The sequence below is a fragment of the Vicugna pacos genome, chromosome 8 (assembly GCF_048564905.1).
Source record: "Vicugna pacos chromosome 8, VicPac4, whole genome shotgun sequence".
Lineage (NCBI taxonomy): Eukaryota > Metazoa > Chordata > Mammalia > Artiodactyla > Camelidae > Vicugna > Vicugna pacos.
In genome coordinates, this window is record NC_132994.1 from 14917153 (window position 1) to 14937543 (window position 20391).

Consider the following 20391-nt stretch of genomic DNA (forward strand, 5'->3'; position numbering starts at 1 on the left):
CTCAGATCATGTTGACCTTCTGTTCAAAATCTTGAATGACGCCCCTTTCAGAGTAACAGCAGAAGTCCTTCAGTGGCCTTCCTAATCTGTCTTTACATGATCTGTCCTCCACGACCTCACTAACTTCCTCTCCTGACCTCCCGTTCCTCACCTCGCTCACTCTGCTCCAGACAGGTCTCCCTGCTGCTCCTTGAACACAGCAGCACAAGAACACTGTTCCTCAGATTTCCTCATAGCTAACCGCCCCACTACCTTTTATTACTTGCTCATAACTCACTTTCTCAATGAAGTCCATCCTGGCCATGCAACTGGGTCCATCCTGACAATGCAAAGTGACCATACCCACCCCCCAGCACTCTCAGTCCCTCTTACCCTACCTTATCTTTTCTTTTTTTTTTATTAGCATTTGATACTTTCTAGCAAATTAAATAATTTACTTATTATTTTACTATTTACAACTTTCTAAAAATAATTTAAAAAAATAAACTATATCAGTTCTGTGAGGGCAGAGATCATTGTCTATAATCCCAGTATCTAAAAGAGCACGTGATAGGGAGGATATAGCTCAGTGGTAGAGTATGTGCTTAGCATGCACAAGGTCCTGGGTTCAATCCCTGGTACTTCCATTAATAAGTAAAGAAACCTAGTCACTCCCCTAAAAAACGAAAACAAACGAATAAAAGAGCACCTGACACTGAACTGATGCTCAATATATCTTTGAGGAACAGTCTGTGATAAAAAAAAAAAATGAAAGTCACTAGCTCTGATGAGGTAGCTGATAAAATGGCCCAGGAAGAGAAAACAAAGTAAAAACAGATGACACTGAAGGAAGGACTTAAGAAACAAGTGAAAGGAATAGTAAAGGAGTTTAAGCAGCAGCAAATACGCACGTTGAACAAACTGAGTTAGCCTTTCCCCACTGCCCCCGTCATCACCTATGGGCTCAATAAGACAAGTGGCCATGGCAGGGATGGAGGTTATGCATGGGCTCAGCGAAGTGGACTTCCACCCATCAAGGCCAACTTGGCGATTGACACTGCTGAGCGCCCAGTCCGCCAACAACAGAGACCAACACTAAGCCCCTGATATGCCACAACTCTGTGGGGTCATCAGCAAGCTACCTGGTGGCAGGTGGATTACAGTGGATTGCTTCCATCATGGAAGGAAGAGTATTTGTTCTTACTGGAACAGACACTCTGTATTAAGATTTGCCTTTCCTGCACACAATGCTTCTGCCAAAACTACCCTCCATGGACTTAGGAAATGCTTTATCTGCCATTATGGTATTCTACCCAGCATTGCTTCTGATCAAGGAACTCACTTTAGAGCAAATGAAGTGGGGCAGTGGGCCCATGCCCAAGGAATTCACTGGTCTTACCATGTTCCCCACCATCCTGAAACAGCTGGCTTGACAGAATGGTGGAATGGCCTTCTTTGACAGTAACTAAGTAGCAACACCTTGCAAAACTTGGGCAACGTTATCCAGGAGGCTGCATGTGCTCTGAATCAGTGTCCAATAAATGGTTCTATTTCTCCCATAGCCAGGATTCCCCCATCCAAAAATCAAGGAGGCAGAAATGGAAGCAGCATTACCTACTACAGCCTACTACAGTGACCCACCAGCAAAATTTCTGCCTTCTGTCCCTGTGACCTTATGCTCTGCTGGCCCAGAAGTGTTAATTCCAAAGGGAGGACTGTTTCCACCAGGAGACAAGGATGCTATTGAACTAGAAGTTAAGACTGATACTGGCCACTTGTGCACCTGAGTCAACAGGCAGAGAAGAGAGTTACTGTGCTGGATGGGGCGGTTAATCCTGACCACCAAGGGGAAACTGGGCTACCACTCCACAATGGAGGAATGGGAGAGGATGTCTAGAATACATGAGATCCCTTAGGGTGCCTCTGTGATTAAAGTCAAATGGAGGGGGGAGGATATAGCTCAAGTGGTAGAGCACATGCTTAGCATGCACGAGGTCCTGGGTTCAATCCCCAGTACCTCCTCTAAAAATAAATAAAGAATTAAAGAAATTACCTCGTCCCCCTAAAAAATTAAAAATGAAAAAAAAAAAATACAGGCAGACATCAAGTCAATGAAAAACTACAACAACCCACTTCAAACAGGACTACTAATGGCCCAGACCCTTCAGAATGAAATAAAATGGGTAAGGGAAGAAGATGGTTATAAATATCAGCTATGATGACATGACCAGTTACAGAAAAGAGGACTGTAATTATGATGAGTATTTCTTCCTTATTTTTTTATATGTATATGTGTGTATACATATATACATATACATATATTTGTAATATATATGCAAATATATAAAAACAAACGTAATTTTTTCCTCTTATCCCTTTATTGTGTAACATAGAGGTACTGACTTTTTATCATAGTATTTAAATACAGCTGACCCTTGAACAACATGGGGGTTAAGGGTGTCAACTCCCATACATTTAAAAACCCACATATAACCTTGTAGTTGGCCCTCCATATCTGCAGTTCCACATTCAAGGATTCAACCAACTGCAGACTATATAGTACTGTGGTATGTATTTATTGAAAAAAATCCACATATAGCTGAACCCACACAGTTGAAGCCCATGTTGTTCAAGGGCCAACTGTATCGTTCACTTTACATCATAGTATTAAAGTTGAGAGATGTCAAGGAGAGAGATAAACATTACCCAAGGGCTTTCTCACATCCTCTTTTGGGGAAAGGGTTCTGTGTGTTTTCGGTTGTACCTGGGATAGTTCTATCATGTTAGGCAGAAGTATGACCTTTTTATTGTCTTTATTCAGAGATTAAGATTGGTTTAAGGAGATGTGTATGGGTGCCAAGTTGAAAAGGAGTGGTTAATTTTGTGTCAACTTGGCTAAGACACAATGCCCAGATATCTGGTCAACTATTCTGGATGTTTCTGGGAGGGTGTTTCAGGGATGAGATTAACATTTAAATTGATATACTTCAAATAAAGCAGATGACCCCCCATAAAGTGGGTGAGCCTCGTCCAATCAGTTGAAAACCTCAACAGAACAAAGACTGGCCTTCCCTCCAACTCTCCAGCAGAAAAAGAATTCCGCCGGCAGACTGCCTCTGGACTCAAACTACAACTCTGGACTCCAACTGCAGCTCGTCTAGCTTGCCAGTCTATTCAGAGATTTAAGACTCACCAAGACTATAATCACCTGAGCCAGTTCTTTAAAAATCAATCAACCCTACCTCCCTCTCTCCCTCATATTTGTATGTACACACACACACACACACACACACACACACACACACCCCTGTTGGTTCTATTTCTCTGAAGAACCCTGACTAACACAAAGACTTACTAGGTATTGTGTTCGTAATCTCTTCTAACCTTTGCAAGACTATTTTCAAATAACTATTATTCTCTTCAACCTACAAATGAAAAAAACTGAGGTTTGGCGAGGTTTAACACCTTAATATGAAAAGGTAGTCAAAAGCAGAGGATAAGTCATACACAGCGTTCACAGCACTGGTTGTAGTGGTTTGCTCAAGGACCCGCCACTAGCAAGGTACAGCCAGAATTTCAACTTAGGGCTAGCTAATTCCAAACGTATGGAAGAATGCTACCTTTATCTTTGCACAAACATGGAAACTGGATTCTAATCAAAGTAACTGCCCTAAATTCACAATAGTGTTGGAACCACGCTCGGAAGCCGAAAAGGTGTACTTTCACTTACAATGACCTAGAAGTCTGACTCAAAGCCATTTTAACCTAGTTGAGAACGGCATTTCCTGGCAATTTACCTTTAAAACACCGATTTTACCGCAAGAGAAAAGAAGTCCCTCTAAGGATAGAATTTAGAAAAGAAAACTTCACTTTATTCAGATGTAAATACTCAGAGTCTGTAGTCGGTTTTAAAAACATCATTCTGTTTACAGGCAAATCCTACTCAAAGTTGGCCAAAGCACTAAGTATTTTACCATTCTCATCTAATGAAAGAAGCTAGACAACTGCCTAAGATAAACAATGTGTTACCTGTCAAAATCAGAACTCAGGCGCTCAAAATTCTTAATTACTCTAAGGACCTGGATATCCTGACTGACGAAACACGGTGGCAACAATCCATGAATGTTCAATCGCTGTCTCTCTTCCAGGGTAAAAGCCAAGTCCTGTGGAGAAAAGGAAAACACAATAACTTGAGGCAGAGGAAACAAGAAGACAAAAGACATACATACACACCCATAAAATCCAGCTAGTACACGGAATTACAAATTGGAAGATCTGGCATCCCTCTGAGCATGGTCATGCGACTGCGGGTAAATCATGTAACCTCTCCATACCTGTTTCCTCATTTTTAAATATTAGGATACTATATACAGGGAATTATGTTGAGTATCTTATAACCTTCAATGGAAAAGAATATGAAAATGAATATATGTACACATACACATGACTGGGACATCAACTATGCTGTACACCAGCAATTGACATATTGACTATACTTCAATTTAAGAAAAAAAAAAAGGATGGTGGGAGAGTAGAGCTCAGTGGTAGAGCGCTTAACATACACAAGGTCCTGAGTTCAATCCCCAGGACCTCCTCTAAAATAATAAATAAGTAAGCCTAACTCCCCCCACCCCAAAATTAAATAAATAAATAAACGGATACTATAATATTTTCAGATCTGTGTCGTTCAGATATTGTTAGGATAAAACCAGGTAATGGATAGGTGGAAATTATTTGAAGATAGGCAAATAAAAGAAGATACAATTATCAGTATTAGTATCATTAAATATAAAATGAATAGTAGTTATTATGAGATTTCAAATTATGAACATGAGTAGGTCACCTATAACATGCAGTGCTTCTATGCATGAAATAGGTCAGGAAATGCCTTATCTATGACTCTGAGGTACCTTTTCCAATACTCCTCTGCCACGCTGTCTCCCGCTATTCTTACACACTCCTGGTTACACAAAACTTCTCACCATGGCCTGAATGCACCACACCCCTTTTTCTTCCACAATGCTATGGTCAAAAACATCTTTCTTCCCTGCTTCTCTCCTTTCTAGCTTTACCTCAAATGCTCCCTCCTCTCTGAAGCCTTTCCAGACTCACCCAGGAAGCCTATTAGAACCTTATTGTACCTATGTTATATATTTATATCAACATCGACTGTATAAAACAACGTATTACAAACTATGAGGGTCAAAAACAAGCAAAAAATATATATATATGTAACTGATGAGCTGATTCAGAAACCCAGAATGGACCTAAGAGATTTGCCAGGATATGACACAAGGGGGAGTAACAGCAGAGAAACTCTGGTAGTCCTTAATCTGGAAGACGGCGATGAGGACTCTCCCTGGAGATGCTGAAGCCCCAGCAGCTTCTTTGACTAGACTGTGGCTGCTGTTCCTTCGGGGATGGCAAACGTGCGCCAACATGAAGATGGGTGGGTTTGCTCCAAGGGCTCTCAGCACAGCAGGTGTCCACTTTCAACATGTTCTCCCCTGCCAGCCACTCCCATCACTGCAAAAGCCCCCATTGTTACATGCTCAGCTGGGGGTCCCCTGGAGTTCTAATACGTGTGGAAAGCAGCAGGATGGTCCCTTTCCGAGAGGATAATCCAGTGTGTCCAGCTGGACCCGGTGCCATCACCCTCTCCTGGGCGCCTGGAGAACGGCACACCAGTGCAGCCCCTCTGTCCTCTGCCTGGAGTTCCAGTCCACAGCCTAACCCCACAGCGTCTCCTGGAACCTTCTGCATGCCATTTTCTATTTTATTTGTGGTCTGTGTCCCTGCTCCAGAATGCAAACTCCATGAAGTCAGGGAATTTTGTCTGGTTTGTTTTTGTTTTTGTTGTTTTATGCCTAGTGCTCAGAACACTAGCCGACATAATTAGAATTCAGTACTTTGCTACATAAACAAAATAGAAAGTTTAAAATATTTTAGAGATTTAACATTAAAATTTTAAAAACATTAAAATTGCTGCTTAGGACACACATTAATTAGCATATTAATCCTGGTAAGATAACATTTAAAATTTGAAGCAGCCAGAAAGGGATATTTTTGTGAAAAAGTAATCTAAAAAACTGGAAGGCATACTTCACTTGTTCAAAGATACAACTTTTTATAAAGATATAAAGCAAAATGTCATGAAATAACTCCTAGAAATGAAAGTTATGTACAGTAATATATTGGAACAAGAAGGAAACTCAATAGACTTTTCTCTAACTCAAAATGAAAACTTGGAAATCAAAAAAGGGGGGGGAAGCTAGGCTGAAGTTAAAGTCTCAAACATATATGAAGAAGCGTAAACTGGTATGTTGTGCCCTTGAAAATCTGCCTGCAAAAATAATAATCAAAATATCAATATTCTGAGAATAAGGCTTGGTATCGGAAGTACTAACATACGCTCCTTCGTTTACTTAATAATGGTGCGTAACCATTTACTAGTGTCATTAGCCACACTTTTTTACATGAATTTTCCAATGTCTGGTCTGAAGCTAATTCCTCCGTCTAACAGGTCTGCCATGCATTATACCATGTAAATGATAATGCCATCTGGATATCTCTTCATATTCTTTGATGTTTAGTAACTACAAACTCCCACACACTGTTTGCCAAATTTTCCGAGACACACTAAAGTGCCAATTCAACTCTTTAAAAAAAAACAAAAAACCCAAAGCAAACAATTCCAGGGTTTAGAAATCTGGAGAACTGGGCTGAGTTAAGAGTTAAAAGTCCTACAACTGGGTTCATATTCTATTATTACTGTAACAGGGAAGAACAAATCTGACTCCATATTAGACCTGATTCTTTTATTTTAACCTTTGTATTCTATTGCTTTTGCTTCGAATTAAGAATGTTGCCTACAGCCTGCAATATACAGGAGAGCCCATTCTCAAGGCTCTGACTTTTAAGGGTATAACACTTTCGGATTCATACAGATAAAAAGTTGCAGAACAGAGGATAGTATTTGTCTTATTATGAGTTTACAAGAACATCATGACCTGACCTATGTGCACAGCTGCAAAAGCAAAGCCTTATCCCATCCCCTGCAGGGTCTGGCTGGCACCAGGAAGTCTGCAACAGCCAGCCACACCCCCTCCCCTTTCAGTATAAAAGGAGCCTGAATTCTACCTCGGTTAAGATGGTTCTCTAGGATGTTAGTCTGTCTTCTCGGTCTGCTGTCTTTCCAAATAAAGTCATTATTCCTTGCCCTAACACCTTGTCTCCCGATTCACTGGCCTGTTGTGCGGCAAGCAGAACGAGTTTGGATCCAGTAACACTACCTTCTGTGAATTAAAAAAAAAAAAAAAGGAATATGTAAACTTTAATCCTAAAACTCCTGAAAAATTTTACATATGTATGGCAATTTTTAAGAAGGTGACATCAGTGTGATTTCTACCAACCAGCAGCTTCCCTAAAAGTATTCGGAGAAGCAGCCAGGAGAATCCTGAACAATATAAGAATCCTGGCTCTATTTTTTTTTTCATATGAACACAGACATATTAATAGATATCTTTTGTAGAAATTTATAAACAGGTAGTTATGTCTCCAACTTGACAGTGATACTCTAATATATTCTCTCCATTAAAAGTTGAGGTAACATATACCTGTTCTAAAGAATTTTTCCCTTAGGGTTACCCTGCAGGGCCAATCCAACAATGAACAGTGTATCAAAAGCAGACAGGCAGGTTCTAACTTTCAGTCAGATTTCTACTGAGTCTTTCATGTAGTTTAAAAGCTTAGCTACACATATATTAGGTTTCCAGACCACCTTTAATTGTAATTCCTTAAAAGCATTTTACACTCTAGTTCAACCCTGGTTTTCTCTTTTTCTGTCTTTTTTTTTTTTTTTAATTTCCCTACTCCTTAAAAACCCTTTGGACTAGATCCCTAGACAGCAGAATGGTATGTTGTTTCACTGCTGAGGGCAGCTAACAGGACAACTATTCTTCTGACTCTACTAATTCGCCTACGTATGTCTTCTTGAGAAAACTGAGACAATCAAGCAGAAATGAAAACAAAATTCCTGGCATAACAGGAGATTTATATTAGAAACTATGTTTGCACAGAGCAAACAAAAGTGAGAAAGGAACTTTCTCCAAACTAATTTATTAGAAACAATTACCATAAGAACAGAACAAACAGGATCTATATATTCCACACTAACAATCTTCGATGTTTCAAACAAACTTCAATAGTTTGCCTTCTTTTTCCCCTGAACAATGACTTAAAATAATCAAGCAGAATTGCAAAAATGGAAACATTATCTAATTCACAAAAATCTTTAAGACAATCTATACATGTGTGGTAATTCATATAACAGAATTTATTAATTTTAATGTTTGAAGCCATAATCATACATTAGGGCAGAGACGATTGTATGTTTTGTTCAACTGGTGAATCCCTAGTGTCCAGAACAATACCTGCCACTTTGTAGGCAATCAACAAAAAATGTTTTGGATGAAAACTTTAACACATTAATCATGAATAAATCATTAATTAATTAATGATTTGCTATCACTATACAATTGCTATTATATGTTTCGGAGAAGATAAAGCAAAAAAGTAAAGAAGGAAGGTTTTAAAAAGTAGAAAGCAATAATCACAAAAAACTTGAATCCACTAAGCTATATCAGTACCCAAGAACATTAATAGTAAAAAAAATAATAAACTACTGAAACAAGAAACACAGATAAATCTCAAATGCATTATGTTAATGAAAGAAGCCAGGCTCAGAAAAGGCCACATACTACATGATTCCACTTATTGGACATTCTGGAAAAGGCAAAATTACAAGGATTAAAAAAAATCAGTAGTTCTCCAAGAGCCTGGGAGTGGAGAGAAGAGTTGACTGCAAAGAGGAAAGACAAAGGAATTTTTTGATGGAATTTTCCTGATTGTGGTGCTGGTTATACAACATTGTACACTTGTCAAAACTAACAGAAGCGTACACCAGAAAGAGTGAATTTCACTGTGCTAAATTTTAATAGTTTCCATAAAAAATCAATTCAGCAGCTAATTTGTTCCTTGCTTGAAAAGAACAGAATTAAAATGAGTAAAAGTCTTAGCAAATTATGGATATATTTCACACTCCAAATTTTAAAATACACTTTTTAAAATCTAATTCGTCCTTGAGTTCTTTACAAATTTTTTTTAATAATTTGTGTTTTCAACTGAACTACATACATATTTGATAAATATGACATTAAAGATAATATGGCATATATGTCCTAAAAGGTATTTTTTCATATCAAAAAGGTTTTATAATTAATTTTAATAGCAATTTTAGGGAGAATTATTTATATGTAAAGAGTACAAAAGGAGGGGGCTTTATATTTTTATTATGTATTATTCTAAAATAGAGATCAAATTGAGCTTCAGTTTTAAATATAACATTTCAAATGTATTAGCATAGTTTATGTGCATATTGCATATCTACAGAATGAGAAGTGATACTCATTTGCCCTGGACACATTCCACTGAATGGTTCTTTCCCCCAACCCCTTCCAGAGCCAAAAACTACTCTTTGAAATTGACTTTTTAAATTGTAATTGACAATATAGATAACAACTTTTAGAATTCTCCTTCTGACATGCAATCTCATTTCTTCAAAAAACCATCAGCCAGATAGAATACACATTTCCAAGGTAAAGTTTATATCAGAAAAATAATCATATAAAATTGATTATTTTGCAGGCGTTCAGCTGTACAGCCAAATTCTCTAGTGATAGTCTCCTTTAAGAGGCAGAAAAATCTATTTAAAACCAGTAAGACTCAAAATGGCTTAAAGACTTAAACATAAGACAACACTCTAAAAACCTCTCAAAAGAAAACGTAGGCAAAATATTCTCTGACATAAATCTTGGCAATGTTCTCCTACGGCAGTCTACCAAGGCAATTGAAATAAAAGCAACAATAAACAAATGGGACCTAATTAAACTTATAAGCTTTTGCACAGCAAAGGAAACCATAAACAAAATTAAAAGACAATCTATGGAATGGGAGAAAATATTTGCAAATGATGCGACTGATATGGACTTAATTTCCAGAATATACAGATAGCTCATACAACTCAATAACAAAAAACAAACAACCGAATCCAAAAATGGGCAGAAGATCTAAACAAGCAGGTCTCCAGCGAAGACACACAAATGGCCAACAGGAACATGAAAAAAATTGGTCAATATCAGATAAATGCAAATTAAAACTACAATGAGGTATCACCTCACCAGTCAGAATGGCCATCATTAAAAAGTCCACAAACAATAAATGCAGGAGACGGAGTGGAGAAAATGAAACCCTCCTACACTGTTCGTAGGAATGCAGTTTGGTGCAGCCATTATGGAAAACAGTATGGGGATTCCTTAAAAAACTGAAAATAGACTTACCATATGATCCAGAAATCCCACTCCTGGGCATATATCCAGAGGGAACTCTAATTCAAAAAGATACATGCACCCCAATGTTCACAGCAGCACTATTTACAATCGCCAAGACATGGAAACCACCTAAATGCCCATGGATAGATGACTGGACAAAGATGGGGGGTGTATATATATATTTCATTATTATATATATTCATATATGTATATATGAATACTACTGAGTCATAAAAAATAAAATAAAATAAAATGATGCCATTTGCAGCAACATGAATGGACCTGGAGATCAACATACTAAGTGAAATAAGCCAGAAAGAGAAAGACAAATACCATATGATATACATATGTGGTATTTATCTGAAAAAACAACACAAATGAACTTATTTACAAAACAGAAACAGACTCAGACATAAAAAACAAGTTTATAGTTGCCAAGGGAATAAGGGGGGCAGGAGGTAGAGGGATAAAGCGGGAGTTTGACATTTGTAGATACACACTACTATATACAAAAAAGATAAACAGCAAGGTTCTACTGTATAGCACAGGGAACTATATTCAATATATTGTAATAACCTATAATGAAAAAGAATATGAAAAGGAATATATGTATGTATCTCTAAAACATTATGCTGTACACAAGAAATTAACACAACACTGTAACCTGACTACACTTCAATAAAAATTTTTTTTCAATAAAACCAATAATATATTAACAGCTTTAAGAAAAATCTTTAACCTTATTAATAGCAGTTAATTTTTACTCATATCGGATATAAAGTAATCTAAACTGGCATAAGAATGATTATAAAAATATATCTAAAATATACTTGGCCCTAGATACCCTAAAACTTACAGCAAAATATCGTTTAATTCTGTAACATCCCAAATTTACTTCATCTAGGTGTTAAAGGGTATAAGCAAGTATACTATATTGTAGTTTAAGTGATCTTTGCTTAATTTAAAAAAACACCTCTACCTAAGAAAGAAAAATGGACTTTTTAAGTATCAGATGAGATATTTAATTAAAGTATTTCTTGCTTAAAAGTCAGAAACTTTACAGATTTCATATCAGGCTGAGAGACTGTTAACCATCAATGTCAACACTACATTTCCAAACATAACTCTTAAAATCATTAATAAATTTTTAAAATCCTTTCAGCAAGCTGGAGTGCTACTGTTCCCAAAGAAGAAAGGCAAATTTCACAATAGAGAAAAGTACATGTTAAGCAGGCAGAATGGTAATTCTTAGCAAACTATTCAAACTACCAATGTACACAAATGACAAAACAAAGTCTAAAATCTTGGATTGACATCCAAACCTCCAGTCTCACACACATTTACACTGCTCTTAAAAAAAATAATCTTATATATGTGACTCAGACAAAACCCTCTAAATACACCTATAATATGTCAAGTGATTACACAGGTAGTGAACCAAAAAGATCAGGATTACAAGATAATTGCCTATTGTGCCTTCACTTGATTTCTTAACTCTTTGAGGTTGTAGAAGAATCCAGAGTATGTAAATTGGACTGCAATTCCACACATTTAGTTACCAATTAATCTGTAAACGTCCGTTGCCTAACCGTAATGGTCTCCTTCAAGAAGGCTTTTCCTCCTCCTTTCTGAATCAGTGAGGTGTCCTCTCATGATACTCCCACAATATCATGTGCTTCTAACATGGAATTTTCTGTACTTCACTGTTTTTGCTTATCTGGTATTTTACCAAGAGGTCTAGGTGCTTCTGAAGGACAGACATTATGCTATTCATATTTGTATGACAGCACCTAATCCAGCGTCAGGACAGAGCAGTGCCTCGATAAATTTTAAACAAACAAATGGCTAAATAAATATATCAATCTGAAACAACTTTTCAGCTTCATGCAGTACAGTTCTGTGTAGTTCTATTTTGAATAACCAACCCACTTGATTCAAATTCAAACTAAGATTTTTTTGATATGTATATGTAATAATACAAACAGCTCAGGATTTGAAATCTCAAATAGTAACAATTGCACTTTCCACACATACATTAGATTATTTAATTAAATTAATCCACTAGTAACAGCTTTTTTTTTTAATTGAAGTATAGTCAGTTTACAATGTTGTATCAATTTCTGGTGTACAGCATAATGTTTCAGTCATATATATACACACACATATATTCCTTTTCATATTTTTTCATTATAGATTACCACAAGATACTGAATATAGCTTCCTGTGCTATAGAGTAGAAACTCATTGTTTATTTTATATATATTAGTTAGTATCTGCAAATTCCAAATTCCCAATTTATCCCTTCCACTCCCTTTTACTTTATAGTAACCCTAAATTTGTTTTCTATGTCTGTGAGTCTTTCTGGGGTTTTTTTGTTTGTTTCTGTTTTGTAAATAAGTTCACTTGTGTCATTTTTGTAGATTCCACATAGAAGTGATATGTTGTATTTTGCTTTCTCCTTCTGGCTTACTTCCTGATGATCTCCAGGTCCATCTATGTTGCTGTAAATGGCACTATTCTATTCTTTTTTATGGCTCAGTAGTATTCCATTGTGTATCTATACCACATCATTATCCATTCATCTGTCGATGGACACTTAGGTTGTTTCTATGTCTTGGCTGTTATTAACAGTGCTGCTATGAACATTGGGGTGCATGTATTTTTTTCAAATTAGAGTTCCCTCTGGATATATGCCCAGGAGTGAGATTGCTGGATCATATGGTAAGTCTATTTTTAATTTTTAAAGGAATCTCCATACTGCTTTCCACAATGGCTGCAACAAACTACATTCCCACCAGCAGAGCAGGAGGGTTCCCTTTTCTCCATGCTCTCCCCCACATTTATTGTTTGTGGACTTTTTAATGATGGCCATTCTGACTGGTGAGGTGATACCTCATTGTAGTTCTGCTTTGCATTTCTCTGATAATTAGCGATACTGAGCATTTTTTCATGTGCCTATTGGCCATTTGTATGTTTTCACTGGAGAATTACTTATCTAGATCTTCCACCCATTTTTAGATTGGGTTGTTTGCTTTTTTGTTATTAAGTTGTATGAACAGTTTGTATATACTGGAAATTAAGCCCTTATCAGTGAAATAATTTGCAAATATTTTCTCCCATTCTGTAAGTTGCCTTTTTGCTTTGTTTATGGTTTCCTTTGCTGTCCAAAAGCTTTTAAGTTTAATTAGATCCTATTTGTTTATCATTGCTTCTATTTCTATTGCCTTGTTAGACTACCCAAGGAAAAACATTGCTAGTAGCAACTTTTTATACTGACTTTTAACCAGGCATTCAAGATCAACTTGGTTTGACAAAAAGACATATCTACATGTCAGCATAAGTGCCAGAGCTTATGGGGATTTTTTTTTTAAGTATCTTCATCTGAACAAGGGTTTCTCAATCTCAGCACTAGTGACATTTTAGGCTCCATGATTCTTTATTGTAGGCAGCTCTCCAGTATGTTTTAAATGTATTATAGGATGTGTTAATCCGTACATTTTAAATGTACAAGCATATTTCACCAGCCAACATGAATTCATGGCAACATACTGAGTCTAAAGAGCATACTGTTTGGATTTAGACCCAAGTTGGAATTACAAGTAGATATTCTTAACACTGTGATCTTGAGTAGGTACTTAAAGCATTTGGGGTTAAATCAAGACTCTCCTCAACTTCTGCATCTGCTACATAAGAGTAATCAAACATATGAAACACAGAGTATATGCGTACGTTATCTGTGTCTCATTTGGTTGTTGAGAGGATAAAATGAGACCAGCTATTTCTGCATTCTATGTACATTATAAAGTATTATAAAAATGCTTGTGTTATTAATAATAACTTTTAAAACAAAATCATGAATATGAAGAGCTAAGTAAATACTGACTTTTATTCTACACATCCTTGGTATTGTCAGAAAACTCCTGAATTTAAGAATCAACTTTTGGAGCCCCTATTCATGCTTTTTGTTAAGATCCAATTTAACTCCCCACCAAGGATTCTGAACCTCAAGTCCATGGACCCAATCACAGACTGTCAAGGAATCAATGGGTATAATTCAGGAGTCTTTAAATGTGGACATCTTTTCTCACAGTATGAAACTTCGGATTTCCTTCCATTATTAAAAAGAAGGCAACAAACAAGAGAATTATTAGCAGTAGTTCCTGTGACTGTCAGAAATAAATATTTTTGTATCACACTATATCTGTGGCGTATACCTTGATACCATTTATCATTACTTTGAAATTACAATAGTTTTATTTTTTAACATTTTTTATTGAGTTATAGTCATTTTACAATGTTATGTCAAATTCTAGTGTAGAGCACAATTTTTCAGTTATACTTGAACATATACATATTCATTGTCACATTTTTCTCTCTCTGAGCTACCATAAGACCTTGTATATATTTCCCTGTGCTACACAGTATAATCTTGTTTATCTATTCTACATTTTGAAATCCCAGTCTGGCCCTTCCCACCCCCCACTCCCTTGGCAACCACAAGTTTGTATTCTATGTCTATGAGTCTGTTTCTCATAGTTTCTTTGAAATTACAATAGTTTTAGACTCATGATATGGTTGTTTTATAGAATGAATAGGCATACAGTCTAGTCATATCAACAACCTTCATACTTATCTCTTTAAAAAATAAAACTTTAGTTTAAATTGCCCACATTTAATTATATTGCCTTACTAATTAAGTCTTTAATGAAGAGGAATATATCTTACAAAATCACACATTTTTTTAAATATTTTGATATCCATATTTCATTATAATTGGTTTCTTTTGTAACATTATATATCCTATTTATTTAAAAACATTGCTTTAATGAGTCATCAGATTTCACCAAATTTCCAAAGGTGACTTTGGCAAAAAAATATGTTAAGAACTATTGCAGAAAACTATGCTTCAGTTTCTAAGGGATATATATAATTCACATATCAACATGATATTCCCAGAAACACCACAAGATGGCTTTCTTACTTTAGATCCACAGTTGAGATTTTTCAGAAACATTCTGTCTTCTATTATAGTTACTTTATGGAAGATTAGGAAGTTTACTGCATTTATTGATCAGAGTTCTCCAGAGAGAGAGAGAGCCAGTAAGGTGTGTGTATGTGCATCACAAATATGGAGAAATTTACTATAAAGATTGGCTCAGGCAATTACAGAAGCTGACAAGTCCCCAGATCTGGTAGGGTAAAGACTTGGAGGGCCAGTGGTGTTAGTTTTAGTTCAAGTTCAAAGGTCTGAGAAACCAGGAGTGCTGACAGTATGGTTCTAGTGTGAAAGCCAATAGATTCAAGACCCAGGAAGAGTCAAAAAGATTCAGTTCCACTCCAAAGGTAGGGGAAAAAAAACCAATGTCCCACTTGCAGGCAGTCCAGCAAGAGGGGTTCATTCTTACTCACAGAAGGGTTAACCTCTTTGTTCTACTCAAGCCTTCAACTGATTGGATGAGGCCCACCCACATCAGGGGAGGACATCCGCTTTACTCAATATACCAGATTCAAATGTTAATCTCTTCCAGAGACACCCACCCAAACACACCCAGAGTAATACTTGACCACAACATCTGGGTACTCAGTGGTCCAGTCAAGTTGACACAAAAATAATCATTATACTCAAATATTTTTCAATCAATGTATGTAGAGTGAATGCTTACAGTGCTTATAGGCGCTAACCCAACAGAACAGTGACATGTCATACATGGTCCAGAACTTCGTGAAGTTTACAATCTAGACAGCTTAACAGGACATAACATGAATAGCCACACAAATAACTATAAAATAACATGATAAGTGCAGGGGAAAGAAAAGGGAAAACTTAAGATCTAACTTAAGTTAGAAGGTTGAAAAGGAAGAGCTCACTGAGCAGGGAGGTTAAAATGAAATCAGAAGGACAAGTAGAAGAGGAGGAGTCGAGCAGGTGACAGTCTAGGGGTGGTAATGCAGGAAACAGGGGCACAAATCCTGATGCAGAAACACATGGCTTCTTGGAGAAAGTACAGGGAAGGAAACGTCAGCTGTGGGAAGAATAATGAAATATGACACTGGGAAAACAGGCAGGAACCAGAGCAGGCAATACCTTGTTGACCAGGTAAAGTTTTAAACCCTAAACCTAGTTTTGTTTTGTTTTTCCTGATTAGTTATGCCCTTTCATGAAAATGCTACAAGGGAGTTAGGAGCACTCAGTCCACAAGATCTGTGACTCTCATACTGAGGAGTCCCCATTCTCAAGCCAGGTCAGTAAAGAAAGAGGAGACAATGCTTCAGAATGAGTTTCACTGGACCAGCCAGAGGATAGAGGGCTCTCATCCTGTTTTCCATGATTCACACACATGCTCCCAAGTGCAACAGTTCTCTTTCAAACACCACCCCTCTCCACTGCACTAAGGGCATATCGGATTCACGTCCTACATCAATGTCATTTTAACATATGAAAATTAACTTTAAACAATACACTTCATATGACATTTCTAATACATAATGGAAACACTGGTCACCAGAAACAGCAGTTGCCTCTAGGAAGGGGAACCAGCTCGTAGGGGCACAGAAATGGAAGGGAAACAAAAGTTTTCATATTTTTGTATTTTTATTTTTATATAGTGAATCTGTAAGGAAAAGAAAAAAAAATACTAAGAACTATTAAGAACCATTTATCTCATTTTCCAAGAACAGTATCACCACATTTATTATTTATATTGGCTGTCTCTAGCTTTATGCTTCTGGAAGCTCTGGCTACAGCAGAGCCTGCTAATTGCTTACCACATCTGTTCTCCCCTTCCCCCGGTAAGAAAATCCTCATATTCTGCGGGATGGTGATGCAGCAGAAAAAAAGACTATAATTCCAGTCTCCCCTGTATTGGATGTGGTCATGTGACTAAGTTCTGAACAATGATATAGAAGTGAAAGTGTTGGATGGGGGTGTGGGGAAGGCTCCTTAAAGAGGCCACTGGAAACAGGCCTTTCTGTGTTCCTCTCATTTCTTTCAGCGGCCAGCTTGGAATGAGTGTATCATGTCTATAAACCTACGGTCACAGAGGACCATGAAGTGCTCTTTAAGACAGTAGAGCATCAGTGTTCCTGATGACTTGGCTGGACCCACCAAACAGCCCTAGTCTGTCCACTTGCAATTTCCTTCATGTATGAAAGAGAAATAAGGTAGACTTTGAGTCACTGCTGTTTTGTTGCTTTTTGTTTGTTGGTTGTAGGTAGCAAAGCCTAATTCTAAACAATACACCAGTCATCCTCATCCCCACTAAAGGAAAGAGATTCTCCAACACACACCCAACAGCATATTCAGCCCCCAAAGTGGAATATGACCTGTGGAGAGGTTACAGTCACATCTGAAAGGTAGAACAGAGCTACCAGAATGTTACTTCAAGAATTATCCGGTGGGAATGCCGTTTGGTGCAGCCACTATGGAAAACAGTGTGGAGATTCCTCAAAAGACTAGGAATAGACTTACCATATGACCCAGGAATCCCACTCCTGGGCTTGTATCCAGAAGGAAATCTACTTCAGGATGACACCTGCACCCCAATGTTCATAGCAGCACTATTTACAATAGCCAAAACATGGAAACAGCCTAAATGTCCATCAACAGGTGACTGGATAAAGAAGAGGTGGTATATTTATACAATGGAATACTACTCAGCCATAAAAACCGACAACATAATGCCATTTGCAGCAACATGGATGCTCCTAGAGAATGTCATTCTAAGTGAAGTAAGCCAGAAAGAGAAAGAAAAATACCATATGAGATCGCTCATATGTGGAATCTAAAAAACAAAAACACACACAAACAAACAAACAAAAACAAAGCATAAATACAGGACAGAAATAGACTCATGGACAGAGAATACAGACTTGTGGTTACCAGGGGGGTAGAGGGTGGGAAGGGATAGACTGGGATTTCAACATTGTAGAATAGATAAACAAGATTACACTGTATAGCACAGGGAAATATACACAAAATGTTATGATAAATCACAGAGAAAGAAATGTGACAATGTGTATATGTCCATGAATGACTGAAAAATTGTGCTGAACACTGGAATTTGACACAACATTGTAAAATGATTATAAATCAATAAAAAATGTTAAAAAAAAGAATTATCCTTCATTTATCCCTTCAACAAACTTTTACAGATTGCTTAACTGTATTCCAGGTCCTATGAGCAACTATCTTGGAATTTCTGTTGTATTTTCTCCATCATAACATGATAAGGAAGAGAAGTTAAGTACGATACAGAGGTCGGAAAGACCTCTTTCTAAATTCTTAAAATATAGACATTTTTCTATAGAACTCTTTATAGAAATTATGTAAATTTCTTATATGAACCACATTCCACAGAATAACCTTTATTACTTTTATTTGGCTATAGCAAATATATCCCCTGTAAAATGGGCAAAAATATAAATGGACATTTGAGAGCTGATACCCTGATGTTTTTTTCTCTGAAACTTAAAATCAAGTTTCACACATTCACACCTTTAAAATAATAATCTGAGGGTTCTGGTTCTGTGCAAGATTGTAGAAGCATTCTTTTTCTAGTCTCTCATGCTAGAACCAACTATAAAGCTTGCACAGAATGCTCTGAGCCATCTGAAGATTCTGAAAAGTAAACAGTAGCAGAAGAACTGGGGAAGAAGACCAGAAGCCAAATCATCGGCGAGGTTTCCTGGAGAGTCGCCCTCGAGTATGACCTGGCTTTTTTTTTTTTTCCCTATTCCCCTCTGTAATCAACTGGCCTTGACTCAAAAAGCATCATAAAAGCTGGAAAGGCAACTAAGTGCAGACAAAAAAACAGTGCCAAGAGATGATTTCTCCTTCCAGTCCAAGAATCAGAAAAGGGTAGTCTTTTTAAAGGTCACAGAAGAGGGAATTCACTATTGTTGTCCATTCTCTCCAGCCCCAACCCCTGGGGTAATCCTGCAGTGTGTGGCAGGAGCATGGCCACTGCAGATGTCTAAAATTCTGAGGGAGGAAAATCATTCTTTTCAACCAGAGGAGCAACGGTCCCAAGATCACAGGTCAAGTGTCTGTTGCATTCTTCTGTCTTCCGGTAACTAGGCCCCACATGCAGATGCAGCTGGAGGATGTACACAGTAGAGCCGGGAAACTGAAGGCCCAGTTTTCCGGCTAGTGGGCTGGACAGGGGGCACCTCAAGGAGACAAAATGTATCAGAAAGATCACAGGAAAAAGGGAACTCAAAAGAGCAATCCCATGAAGTTGTATATGAACTCCTGGGGCTCACCTCTGAGCTATGCATGATTAGATCTGAGCTTAAACAGCGTAACAAAGGATTTGAGAACTAAACCATGGAGTAAACCACTGCAAAGATCCCAGACTGGCCACTGGGTGGTACACGTGATAAACAGATCTAAATAGTACTGCAAAGTAGGCTTGGAAAACATAATTGATATTGGAACCACAATCCACAGAAGGTGGGCCCAACTTTTGAACTGGCCTAACCAGGTTGAATGGCTGCAAAAATTTAAAAAAGGACAGTATACCCCGAAGGATTTAACCATAACCTAGAATATTCTAATATGCAAGTGTCCAAAATACATGTAAAAATTCCTTAGAATGCACAGAAACAGGAAAATGTTAACTCTCAAAGGAAAAAACAAAACAACAAACACCAGTCCTGAGATGACACACCTAATGGAAGTTATCTGATGAAGATTTACAATCAGTTAGTGTTACTATGCCACAAACCGTAAGGGCAAAATACTTGGAAATGAATGGAAAGATAGAAACTTTTGGCCAAGAAAGAAAGCTATCAAGTACCAAATGGAAATTTTAGAAATGAAAAATACAATAACTGAAGTAAAACATTCATTGGATGGGCTCAAGAACAGAATGTAGATAAAGAGCAGAGAGTGAAGAAGATAGACAATTAGAAATTAGCCATCTGATGGGGGAGGATACAGCTCAAGTAGCAGAGCGCATGCTTAGCATATACAAGGTCCTGGGCTCAATCCCCAGTTCTTCCTCTAAAAATAATATAAATAAGT

General features: G+C 37.3%; 1 protein-coding gene across 2 annotated transcripts in view; it reads right to left on the reverse strand.

Moving 5' to 3' along the window:
* The window catches only part of ME1 (malic enzyme 1), a 179829-nt gene that overhangs the window by 148602 nt on the left and 10836 nt on the right, over positions 1–20391 (reverse strand). Inside the window, exons 1-2 of one of the 2 annotated variants that reach the window (XM_072965569.1) lie at positions 7120–7221; positions 4009–4142 (exon numbers count right to left, since the gene is read on the reverse strand). Coding sequence is in view for 1 of the 2 variants with exons in the window: in XM_072965568.1 (XP_072821669.1) it covers positions 4009–4142 (134 nt within the window). In the remaining variant the exon portion in view is untranslated. Of the gene's footprint in view, positions 1–4008; positions 4143–7119; positions 7222–20391 lie in introns of those variants that run through there. The other variant, XM_072965568.1, reaches the window with a different exon arrangement.